This window comes from Geotrypetes seraphini, chromosome 3, assembly GCF_902459505.1.
Source record: "Geotrypetes seraphini chromosome 3, aGeoSer1.1, whole genome shotgun sequence".
NCBI classification, from domain to species: domain Eukaryota; kingdom Metazoa; phylum Chordata; class Amphibia; order Gymnophiona; family Dermophiidae; genus Geotrypetes; species Geotrypetes seraphini.
In genome coordinates, this window is record NC_047086.1 from 143,211,121 (window position 1) to 143,223,738 (window position 12,618).

Here is a 12,618-nt window from a genome sequence, read left to right on the forward strand (position 1 = left end):
TTCTATCCCTCCCTTCCGTGCAGCAGAACCCTTGAGCAGCCCCCCCATCGCACAGCCAAACCACCGCTGACCAACTCATCCTTCCATCTCTCTCTCCTGTCCAAACATCACTGAATGTGAAACCTACTTACATACCTCCCTCCACAGAGCAGCATCGGCAGCATTCTAAATAGAACCCTTGCACTGTGCACAGTATCTTTCTATTTCTCCCTTCCTCGTGCAGCAGAACCCTTGCCCAGCTTCTATCCCTCCCTTCCGTGCAGCAGAACCCTTGAGCAGCCCCCCCATCGCACAGCCAAACCACCGCTGACCAACTCATCCTTCCATCTCTCTCTCCTGTCCAAACATCACTGAATGTGAAACCTACTTACATACCTCCCTCCACAGAGCAGCATCGGCAGCATTCTAAATAGAACCCTTGCACTGTGCACAGTATCTTTCTATTCCTCCCTTCCTCGTGCAGCAGAACCCTTGCCCAGCTTCTATCCCTCCCTTCCGTGCAGCAGAACCCTTGAGCAGCCCCCCCATCGCACAGCCAAACCACCGCTGACCAACTCATCCTTCCATCTCTCTCTCCTGTCCAAACATCACTGAATGTGAAACCTACTTACATACCTCCCTCCACAGAGCAGCATCGGCAACATTCTAAATAGGCTGCTTTGCAGCCTTCTCCCACCGGGGCCTTCTGTGCAAAGCGTTGCTGATGACGACATCATTGATGTGGCAGAGGGAATGCCCTGGCGGGAGAAGGCCGCAAAGCAACCCGTTTAGAGTGCTGCTGACGCTGTTCTGTGGAGGGAAGTAATAGGTCTCATGGTCAGCGTAGTTTGGACGGGAGGGAGAGATGGTAGGATGGGATGGTCAGCAGGGGTTTGGCTATGTGGTGGGGGCTGGGGTGGGGGGAAGCGCTGCTGCTGATAGCAAATCCATGGGACTAGGGCTTATTTTTGGGGTAGGGCTTTTCAGGGTAGGTCTTATTTTCAGGAAAACACGGTAGCTAATTCTTACAAAGCTTCCTAAGAGTACATTGGCTTCATATGAACTCAAAGAAGCTCATTTATTATTAGTAGTACTATTACTAATCATTTCTATAACACTGTTAGATGTATACAGCGCTGTACATTAAACATGTAATAGTCAGTCCCTGCTCAATAGAACTTACATTCTAATCAAAACAGGACAAATAAGGGATTAGGGAATTGCTTTTGATGGGAATGATTAAAACAGACATGGGTACATTGCAAGTGAGTAGGAGTTAAAAGTAGCCTAAAAAAACCTGAGCTTTTAGCATAGATTTGAATACAGTTTGATGCGTTGACTCAGGAAGTCTATTCCAAGTATATAGTATAGCTTAGATGGGTTGGCAGTAGAGAAAGATACAGATTTTTTTTGTAAGTTCTTGTAATACATCATGGATAATTCTTTTGTAATCCGCCTTGAACTGCAAGGTAATGGCGGAATAGAAATCCCTAATGTAATGTAATAAGAGAGACTTACCCGATGTATGAAGTTCACAGGGAAGAGTGTAGGAAGCGATAAGATAAGAGAGATACTGAGGAGCTGCGGAGTGCTTGCATTTTCCTATGTTGGATTTGTGCAGATAAAGAGAGTCAAAGATGGCCCCAAGTTTGCGAGCTGACAAAATAAAATGGGGGAAGAGGAGAGGTGGGTTAAGGAAGAAAGATAAGAAGCTCAGTTTTGGGCATGTTCAGTTTTAAATAGTGGTAAGATATCCAGAAATCCAAATCACAAAAATTGGTAAACAGATATTAATTTCCTCAACTGGACATCCTACAATGGAAAGATCATTGCACCGTCAGCTATGTTCCAATAAACGAACCATTCAAAATAGGAAATAATAAAGAAAGGCAATCGGTACAGGCTTAGTTCTCCCTTCGTGATGACCAATAGCCTCAGGCAGATATTCATGAAGTGACAAGCACTAAGACTACCGTCTCAATAAATTCTGCCCCGTACAACATAATGCCATAATCTAATATAATAAAATGGTAGACGCGCATGCGCACTAAAAAAATCGTGTTCCCTGAGATGTCCCGTTTTTTTTAGTGCGCATGCACGAGTTGTACGTCACCAGTCAATCGCCTCCACAGGCCGGACCGCGGGAAGGGAAAGGGGGAGGGGAGGAGGGCTCGCGAAAATACGAGTGCGCATGCGTGGCCCAGGCTGCGGCGGCGGCTTTCAAATTAAAAAAAAAACTTACACAGCTGCGGCGGCTCTCACTGTGCATCGTAACGGCTCCTCTCTCGAACTGCACCAGGATCGAGAGAGGAGCTGCAGCGGCGGCGGCGACTTTCAAATTAAAAAAAAAAACCGGCCCGCTGAGAGGGAAAGCGGCGCTGCCACTGCCGCCAGCTCAGCGGTGACATGTAAAAATCTAAACGATATCAGAAGACGTCTCTGCAAGGGCTAACAGCAGCAGCAGCCCCCAAAGCTCCTCAGCAGCCTGTCCCGCCCCTTTGAGAAGGCCTCCCTCAGTGTCCGGAAACGCTGCTGCTGCTGGCGCCTTTGAGCAACGCGCCGGAGCTGAACACCATGGCAGCGGCTGACAGGAGGAGACAGAGGGGAGATGCTTGGTTGATGGTAAATACAGAGATGCTGGACTGTTGGGGGGATAGAGAAAGGGGAGGAAAGGAAGGGAGGCCTACTGCTGGACAAGGGGAGCACGAAGAGGTGCTGTTGGAAAGGGGAGGGGAAAAGAAAGGGAGGCCTATTGGTGGACAGGGAGAGCAGGAAGAGGTACTGATGGACAGGGGAGGAAAAAGGAAGGGAGGCCTACTGCTGGACAGAGGGAGCAGGAAGAGGTGCTGATGGACAGGGGGGAAAAGGAAGGGAGGCCTACTGCTGGACAGGGGGGGAGCAGGAAGAGGTGCTGATGGACAGGGGGGAAAGGAAGGGAGGCCTACTGCTGGACAGGGGGGGAGCAGGAAGAGGTACTGATGGACAGGGGAGGAAAAAGGAAGGGAGGCCTACTGCTGGACAGAGGGAGCAGGAAGAGGTGCTGATGGACAGGGGGGGAAAGGAAGGGAGGCCTACTGCTGGACAGGGGGGGAGCAGGAAGAGGTGCTGATGGACAGGGGGGAAAAAAGGAAGGGAGGCCTACTGCTGGACAGGGGGAGCAGGAAGAGGTGCTGATGGACGGGGGGGGGGAGGAAGAGAGGCCTACTGCTGGACAGGGGGAGCAGGAAGAGGTGCTGATGGACGGGGGGGAAAGAAAGGGAGGCTTACTGCTGGACAGGGGGAGCAGGAAGAGGTGCTGATGGACAGGGGGGAAAAAAGGAAGGGAGGCCTACTGCTGGACAGAGGGAACAGGAAGAGGTGCTGATGGACAGGGGGGAGGTAAAACAAACGGAGAAGGGCTGCTGCTGGTTAAGGGGAGCAGTGAAGGGGTGGTGGTGGACACAGGGGAGGTAAAAGGAAGGGAGAATGGACAGGGGGAACACGCAAGGGGGGTGGTGGACAGCCAAAAGAAAGAAAGACAGAAATACAGAAAGTGGCTAAGGAGACAGAGAAAGAAATAAAGACGGACACATACACACACATATTCTAGCACCCGTTAATGTAACGGGCTATAAAGCTAGTATTTAATAAATAGGCTGATAAAAATCAGGTGCAAGCATCCATCCAAGGTAAAAAGACCAGGGGAAAAAATATAAGAGTAAGGGAGTGAAAAAAGTACCTTGCAAGTCAGAAAAACAAAAAATGAATCAAAAACTACTAACAAAAATAAAAAAGACAGTAAAAAAAGTCAAACATGTCCCAATCCTCATTCAAAAACTCAATCAAACAACCATAAGAAAGTCCAAGTCCACATAACAATCCTGTGCCCAATCCTAGTGTAAGTGGAAATCCTCGAAGAAATCCTTAATCGAGTGATGGCAGCAAGCCATGAAAAAAGTAGCTATCAAAAATATCAAAAGTAGTACAAAACAGTAAAACACGTATCAGTTCTAAATAGCAAAACATAAGAAAAGATGTAAATAGAAAATATAAACACGAAGAAACCAGCTACAGAACTAAAACCACTAGTGGTTAGGAGTCCCGCCCGCAGCAATGACCGGGAGGGAACTCACAGCGCTCATGTTAAGTCAAATAAACCACTTAGCTCAAACAGCCGGTAATTCGCTGAAGATAACCTCCACGCTCGACAGGTCCTGGCTAGTATTAGCATGATCGCATCAGCAATGTGATTGATCCGTTGTCATTTTGGCGGTTTGAACCTTTGAATCCAGTTCTCCCCTTAAAAAATATCGACTTTATGACTGAACTTCCTCCCTCCTGATGAGGACATTGAAACAGGACCTGTCGAGCGTGGAGGTTATCTTCAGCGAATTACCGGCTGTTTGAGCTAAGTGGTTTATTTGACTTAACATGAGCGCTGTGAGTTCCCTCCTGGTCATTGCTGCGGGCGGGACTCCTAACCACTAGTGGTTTTAGTTCTGTAGCTGGTTTCTTCGTGTTTATATTTTCTATTTACATCTTTTCTTATGTTTTGCTATTTAGAACTGATACGTGTTTTACTGTTGTGTACTACTTTTGATATTTTTGATAGCTACTTTTTTCACGGCTTGCTGCCATCACTCGATTAAGGATTTCTTCGAGGATTTCCACTTGCACTAGGATTGGGCACAGGATTGTTATGTGAACTTGGACTTTCTTATGGTTTGATTGAGTTTTTGAATGAGGATTGGGACATGTTTGACTTTTTTTACTGTCTTTTATTTTTGTTAGTAGTTTTTGATTCATTTTTTGTTTTTCTGACTTGCAAGGCACTTTTTTCACTCCCTTACTCTTATATTTTTTTCCCCTGGTCTTTTTACCTTGGATGGATGCTTGCATCTGATTTTTATCAGCCTATTTATGAAATATTATGGCATTATGATGTACGGGGCAGAATTTATTGAGACGGTAGTCTTAGTGCTTGTCACTTCATGAATATCTAGATGCCTGAGGCTATTGGTCATCATGAAGGGAGAACTAAGCCTGTACTGATTGCCTTTCTTTATTATTTCCTATTTTGAATGGTTCATTTATTGGAACATAGCTGACGGTGCAATGATCTTTCCATTGTAGAATGTCCAGTTGGGGAGATTAATATCTGTTTACCAATTTTTGTGATTTGGATTTATCGTACTATTGGTAATATATAATTTTGGTTTTTTAAGGCTGTTTTGGTAAAGATATCCAGGAAGCAATGTGTGACGGACAGGCTGAGACTTGGACTTGGATTCCTGTTGAAATTTCTGATATAGAGAGATAGATTTGGGGAGGAGTCAGCATAAAAATTACGTAAACCGTTTAGTTTTAAATGGTATAGAAATTTTTAAAATAAATAAAAATGTTACTGAAAACCATGGGAGAATATCAGAGTGCCAAGGAAATAAATAGATGGAAAAAAGAAGAGGTCCCAAGACAGAGCCCTAAAGTACACTGACTGATAGTGGGATTAGCAGTGGAGGAGGATCCATCAGAGCATACACCAAAAGTGCAATGAGAGAGAAGAAAACCAAGAAAGAAAAAGAGCTCTGAAATCAGGTAAGGACAGCATGTCAAGGAGTAAGTGATGATCCACAGTATCAAAAGCAGCAATTGAGGTTGAGGGGTGGTAGACTCAAGAGCAATGTTAGGAAATTCTTCTTTATGGAGAGGGTTGTGGATGCCTGGATTGCGCTCCCGAGAGAGATGGTGGAGAAGAAAACTGTGATTGACTTCAAAGAAGCATGGGACGAGCACAGAGGATCTAGAATCAGAAAATAATAGTAAATATTGAACTAAGGCCAGTACTGGGCAGACTTGCATGGTCTGTGTATGTATATGGCCGTTTGGGGGAGGAAGGGCTGGGGAGGGCTTCAATGGCTGGGAGGGTGTAGATGGGCTGGATTAGGTTTTGATGGAGATTTTGGCAGTTGGAGCCCAAGCACAGTACCGCGTAGAGCTTTGGATTCTTGCCCAGAAATAGATAAGAAGAAAAAATTAAAAAAATTTAAATTGAATCGGGAAGGGAAGACTGGATGGATCATTCTAGTCTTTATCTGCCATCATCTACTATGTTAGGATAGAATTAGAGGCCTTTTGGATCTGGTCATTGAAGACTTTTTAGCAAGGGCAGTTTCAGTTGAATGTAGAGGGTGAAAGCCTGATTGAAGTGGGTCAAGATTAACTTGAGATGAAATAAAGTCAAGACAATGGCGGTGAACAGTACGTTCAAGTAGCTTGGTTTAGAAAAAGAGGATGGATATGGGGCGATAGCTGGAAGAGCAACTATGGTCCAGTGAAGGTTTTTGAGTGGCGGTGTAACAGTGTGTTTGAAGGCAACAGAAATGGTTCCAGTGGAAAGTGAAAGATTGAGGATATGACAGAAGGAATGATGGTAGGGAAGAGAGTGCTGAGTAGATGGATGCGAGTAGGATCAGAGGAAAAGGTAATGAGTTTGGAGTAGTGCTGCCCAATTCACAATTTGAATCGGTTCAAAACAAAAAAAATATCGGCTTCCCGATTCACCTGACCCTCCCCCCTCGCCCCCTAAAGCACGAGCGGCAGCTGCCGCACCTGCTTTAGAGGGGGAGGGTCAGTCAGGAAGTGCTGCTGTCTGCTTCCCCCCCGGCCTCCCCCCACTATTTACCTTCCAGGAACAGCCTGCAAACAAGATCACGGTGCTAATGACCTTAGTACCGCTTTGGAGCTGTCGCTAGCAATGCGATCTTGTTTGCAGGCTGTTCCTGGAAGGTAAACAGTGCAGGGGGGAAGCCGGACCCCAGTGGGAGGCCCAGGGGGAACACGCAGGCCTTCTGAGGGGGGGTGGAGTGAGCAGTCCTTCGGGGTGGGACAGGCAGGCAGGCCTTCAAAGGGGGTGATAGACCTTCAACGGGGGGACAGGCAGGCCTTCAGGGGTGGGACAGGCAGACCTTTAGGGGAGATGGGCCCTGGTATAGAAGTACACGGAGGGAGGGAAGGGGGGGTTCAAAGAGATGTGCATATGCCGGACTTTGGGGAGGAAGAAATGGGTCTGAACATAGAGGAGAGGGAGAGAGATGATGGACAATGGGATTTAGGGAGGGAAGGAACAGAAAGGGAGAGAAGTTGGACGCAAGGGATGGTGTGGAGGGGGGGATAGAGATACTGGATAAGGAGGTTAGTTGGGAAAAGAAAGGGAGAGTTTGTGGACCCTGGGATGGTGGGGAAGGAAGGAGAGATGCTGGATGAAAGGGTAGTTAAGAAAAGATGGCTCTGTGGAGGGAGATGAAAAAAGGAAAGATGCCAGACCTCCTGGGGAGGGAAGAGAAATGGAAGGGGGAGGACAGAGATGGAAGATGGATGAGGCAAAGGGGGTGAAGAGGCTGTAAAATAAGCCCACCAGGATGTTTAGAAAAAAAAACAAACACCCAATTGGGCAGGAAAATCGAATCGAATTGAAAAACCAATTCAATAGGCTGAATTGAATCAAATTTTTTTTTCCTGAATCGGGCAGCACTAGTTTGGAGGAGGAAAGAAAATGTGCAGTTTCCTGTTCAGTGATTTCCAAAAAGGAAGAAAAGATGGCAGGAGTTGAAAGAAGGTTGATAGACTGGACTGGAGGAAGGAGAGGTGGAGGTGACTTGGTTGAGAACTTAAGGTTAATCTTGTGAACCTTTATTTACGTTAATACAGTATACTGACAGGTACTGATATAGACATGCCTGCTTATATGCAAATTGGGTGGAAGTTTCAGCTGACCATCTTGTATTGACACAGCTTTGTTCAGACATCACTGACTTATCCTAGATACGCATAGAGTACATACTACTACTACTACTACTATTATACATCAGAACATGGAAGAAGTAGTCCCTGCTCAAAAGAGGTTACAGTCTAGTCAAGACAGACAAACTAGACAAGAAGGTGAAATTTTCATGGACAATGATAACATTTTTTGGGCTCTTTACTTTATTTAGCCCTGCTTCTAGAATTTCTTCCTGCCACTTGTTGACCTTGGCTGTTTGTCAGCTAGTTTAGAAAAATTATCTTTCCCTCTACTCCGTTTGTATTCTCATTTCTTCAAGATTCAGAACTTTTTTTTCTTTTGCTAAACAGTTCATTTTGCTTAATCACTTATAGAATTTATAGATGGATGTAAATAGGAATAGGTTTAAAAACTACTAATACTTTCCTCTGGGGATAAAACTAAAAAAAAAAAATCAGTTAACTAGAAGTAATGAACTGTACAAAACTTTCCATTCTGTTTTTCAAATATGGGGTTTTGCAGTGTTGGTTATCAAGTTCACATGCCAAATATGTAGTGATAATACAAGGGGCCACTGAAAAGTTCTCAGCCCATCTAAGAAGAGAAGATGTGGATCCATGAAACTTACAAGTTATTCCACACTTTTCTTGACACTTTTTGTTTCAGTGATATGAAATGAAAGAAAAGTGTGGGATAACTTGTAAGTTTCATGGCTCCACATCATTCTCTTCTTAGCTGGGCTGAGAACTTTTCAGTGGCTCCTCATATATTGCATAGTTTTCTCAGTAGTATAATATCTTTTATTTTTCTTACAGATGTTTAAGGGTAGGCTTCTTTTTTCTGTGGTCTGCACAATGACATTTTGAGAAGAACATATCTGCAATCTTTCTTCATGTACTACCTGCAGAATCTGAAGCTAAATTTACAGACCATACTTAAAGTGTAAACCTCATATTCCAGAACTTAGACCCAGGAAACTATTACTGCTTTGGGTCAACACCAGCCTTGTTCTCAACTTGTGATGTCCATCCATTGAACCAATGAGTTTGCTGCTGAATGTTATTACACAATGTCACACTGCTAGAGACTGTGATTTAAAGCTGACATGCACTGTGATGTATTACATTGTTTTAAGAGTACTGGGATTCAACTCTGAAATTGTTGAGCCACATTTGATTGGAGATGGGAATAAGGATCTAGTGGCAGGTGACGGGAGTAGTAGGTTTCAGAGTAAAATAATTCAGTGCTGGTATGTGTTGTTTCTAGTAGGAAATATTGTATTTCTGATACCTTGTGATTTGTATGACTAAAAGTTTTTGTCACTGGGGGCAATTAGGGGTTTTCAGTTGAATATATATTATTGTATATACTCAAATATAAATCGAGACCCCATTTTTTCCTCCAAAAAGGAGGAAAAATGGCTGACTTGAATATGTCGGGTGACTTAATATTCAAGTGCCCTGCCCTGCCAGGATCTGCACCCAGCGCCCCCTCCATCCCGTCAGGCTCTGCACCCAGCCCCCTTCCCTCCCTGGATCTCTACCCTGTCCCCCCCTGCCCTGTCCATCGTATCTCCTCTGCCGCTGGAATCCCTGGTGGTCCAGAGGTGTGGCGGGCAGGAGCGAGCTTTCCGTGCGCCTGCCCCGCTGCTGACCTGAGTTCGACTTCAGCTGCTGAGCGGTACCGAGTAGGAGTGTGCTTTGGCGCTGCTGGTTGGCGCTAAGTGGCTTCCTGAATGGCCAGAGATTCCAGTGGCAGAGGAGGTCCAGGGGACAGGGTAGAGAACCTGGTGGAGGCCTGCAATAATTCTGGGAAGGGGGCTGGTGGGTGCTGGCCGAATATAAACTGGGACCCCCATTTTTGACCCCAAAATCCCAGTTTATATTTAAGTATATATGGTATATCAGTTTGATTGATCGCTAACTCCAATTTGCACTGAAAATGAGAAGCTTGTATTGACTTGGTCTATTTAAAGTACACTGTTCTTATTGACTGAGGACAGTAAAGAAGAGCACCAGGGTCTTTAGCAAAAGCCCTCATTTATTTTAATACTGATTAGAGTTAGTTTTTTTTTTAAAAGTCAGATTCCTGTTTTTATGCTGATGTCTAGGTGTTAGAATTAACTGCCAGGGTAAGGAATTTTGTGCTAACATCCTGCTATTACGATGTGATGTGAAGTCATCAGCTCTTTTCAAAGTTCACAGCATGTCTAAGGATTGGGATTATAAATCTCTTCAAACTGTTTCAGAATTTATCTACTAAATGAACTTTACATGCCTTCTAGTAATTAAATTGTCCTTTCCAGTGAGACATTTTAGACAAGTGGGTTGTATCCCAATAGCCGCATGTCATATGCAGAAGGAATCCACTCCGGATTTTTTCAGTGACTCTCCTGTACTTCACTAAAGCACCACCTACAGTTTTTTCCTTCCGCATGTGTGCCTGAAGGAGTGTTTCTGTTCTGCTCTCCCCTTTTTCTCATTTTATTTGGTGTTTTTGTCTACTTTTCGGGCTTTCTTTGCATTAAGTACACACAGACTTTGGTCTGCAGCTGACAGGCCCATCCCAGTGGGTACCTGTTAGCCAGCTTGAATTTGTTTCTTAGGAGCTTGGGGCCATCCCCACGTTTTTTCCTCCTACTGCCAAACTGAGGTTTGCGTGCAGGCTGTTGGACATGCCTAGGAAACTGGTGTCTCGCAGGGTGCCGACTGCATTTTTTCGCCTCTGTCCTTTCCTTAGTGAGTGCGTCTGTTGCTCCACGATGGTGGAGGTACAGTCAGACGATCAGCATCGAAGAAGCATTCCCAGCATGAGGCAGTGATCCTCTGATTCCAGCTACTGTAAAAGAGCTGAGGCAGGCTGCAGCACATTTCTAGCACAGGTCACAGTGAGTAAGGCTGTCACAGCCTATTTGGTGGATCGGGGGGGGGCGGGGGGGGAGGTGCTATAGTCTGAATTTGGCAGTTTTTGAGGTTTCTGCATGTCCTCCCTACCTGAAAAATCTTAAAATTGCCATTTTCACGATTTTGTTGCAAATTTCTTGACAGCAGCCATCTTGTTTTTTAGCATTCTTTTTTAAAATGCTCCTTGGCCTTCTAAAACTGCTAATTTTGCCTCAAAACTTGTTGGGATTGAAGTTGGCCGCTGTCTAGGCCTACCTCAGAATGGAGACTTCACACACTATATACTGGTTTCAATAGATATATATTTATTAACAAATCAGTAACAGCTTACAAGAATAAATCATTCAGCATATAGTGTAACAGAAAGTGATCTTCAGGCCTGAGGATCTTCTGAGGTCTGTTCTGCTTACTTCCGTTTACAGGCCCGTTTTTATACATTTTTTGGTGGTCAGGCCTAAATCACATGGTACATCTTTATTGGTTATTTTCTTATACGTCATTACATAAGTAGATTCATTTATTGGCTTATCTATTTGTGTCATCTTATAAGTCTGTTCAGTCTACCGTAAGGCCTAACCCTTTCCCCCAAATGCCCTTTTCCCTTTACCATATAAGTAATTCCGAGTCTCAAATTATTTCTCTGCTGTGGTAACACATGATATATCTTGCTAAATAATATTCTTGAGAATTCTATTTTTCTGACCATGAGCTGTGTTCCTCTTTGCATAATATCCGGCCAGGTGCCATGCATTGGAATTTAAGTCTTGTTTTTTATAAGTTTTTGCTTACCATAGCTAACTCAGAAACAGGATATTTCTCAATCACTATAGGCCAGCTGGCAAGTGGGTTATGAAATATCTTTTACAGTTAATATACTGATTTATTAGAGCAAGAGGGAGGGGAGGGGGTTTTCTCCTGTGAGGTCTGATTACTTCACCTTTATCCAAAGGACTTATCCTGCTTCACCTGTATCACACAAGGACTTGACAAGGATTTTATGATCTTCTTCTTCTTTCCATCCTCCTTTCCCTCTCATGATGGAGTCCTTTGGCTCTCCTAATGTGAAATCTTGCCAGGATTGTGCAAATTTTGTGCCTCAGGAGCACCATGTGCAGCGTGGCGCAACTGGGGGAGGTGGCAGCACCAAGCTTAGCCTGACCTCTGCTTAAGCAGGTGACCAAATGCTCGGCTAGCCTGTCACGGCAGCCTGCTTTATTTTCGGGCTCGGCACAGCTGAAGGTTCTGCACAGACATACGTGGACCTTCTGCAGCCCAAGAAACAAAGTGAAATCTAAGGGTGACTCTATACCCCAGGGTTCAGAGGCTTTCATGGATTTCATGTAATATCTGTGACATGTGTTTCAGAGTAGCCATTCTTTGCCTGCACATTCCCGCTGTGCCTTGGACTTATCCTTTGCCGGCACTGCTTTTGTTGGCATAGCCTCATTGCAGTGGGCCGCTGTTCCTGGCAGGCTGCCCTTGACCTGGGGCTACTTGATGATGACCAGTTTACTTACCCTTGTTTTCAGGCGTTGCGCTTCCCATTCCTGGGGATATGGGGCTGTATACCGGTTCTTCGGATCCCTCAGATGCTTTAGTTCCAGGGGATGATCCCACGGTTCTGCGTCTCATTTCAGAGTCTATGCAGGAGTTGAATTTGGTTACTCAGCCAGCTCCGTCCACTTCTTCGTGGCTATGTGAGGTGCACTCTCAATCTTCCTCCTTTCCCTGGCATCCTGATATGAAAATTCAGATCTTGGAGCACTGAGACTCTCCAGAGGGTGCTCTTAGATTTGCCAGAGCCATGTCTTATCTCTTTCCTATGGTGCAGGAGTGCCAGCATCTTCTTGGTCAGCCTAAGGTGGTGGACTCTTTGGTAGTGCAGGTAACTAAGCACACCTCCCTTCCTAGTGAGGGTAGTGTGGTGCTCAAGGACATGCAAGACCACCGGATGGTGTGGTCCTCGGGAGACTCTTT

The 12,618-nt window shown here is 45.1% G+C and overlaps 1 protein-coding gene across 2 annotated transcripts in view; it reads left to right on the forward strand.

Annotated features, from left to right (window-relative positions):
- Positions 1-10,015, forward strand: part of KRTCAP3 (keratinocyte associated protein 3) — a 59,702-nt gene extending 49,687 nt beyond the window's left edge. For both annotated transcript variants that reach the window (XM_033938636.1, XM_033938637.1), the window contains one exon: positions 8,554-10,015. In XM_033938636.1, coding sequence (XP_033794527.1) covers positions 8,554-8,561 — 8 coding nt within the window. In that variant the 3' untranslated portion in view covers positions 8,562-10,015. The remainder of the gene's footprint in view (positions 1-8,553) is intronic.
- The last annotated feature ends 2,603 nt before the right edge of the window (positions 10,016-12,618 follow it).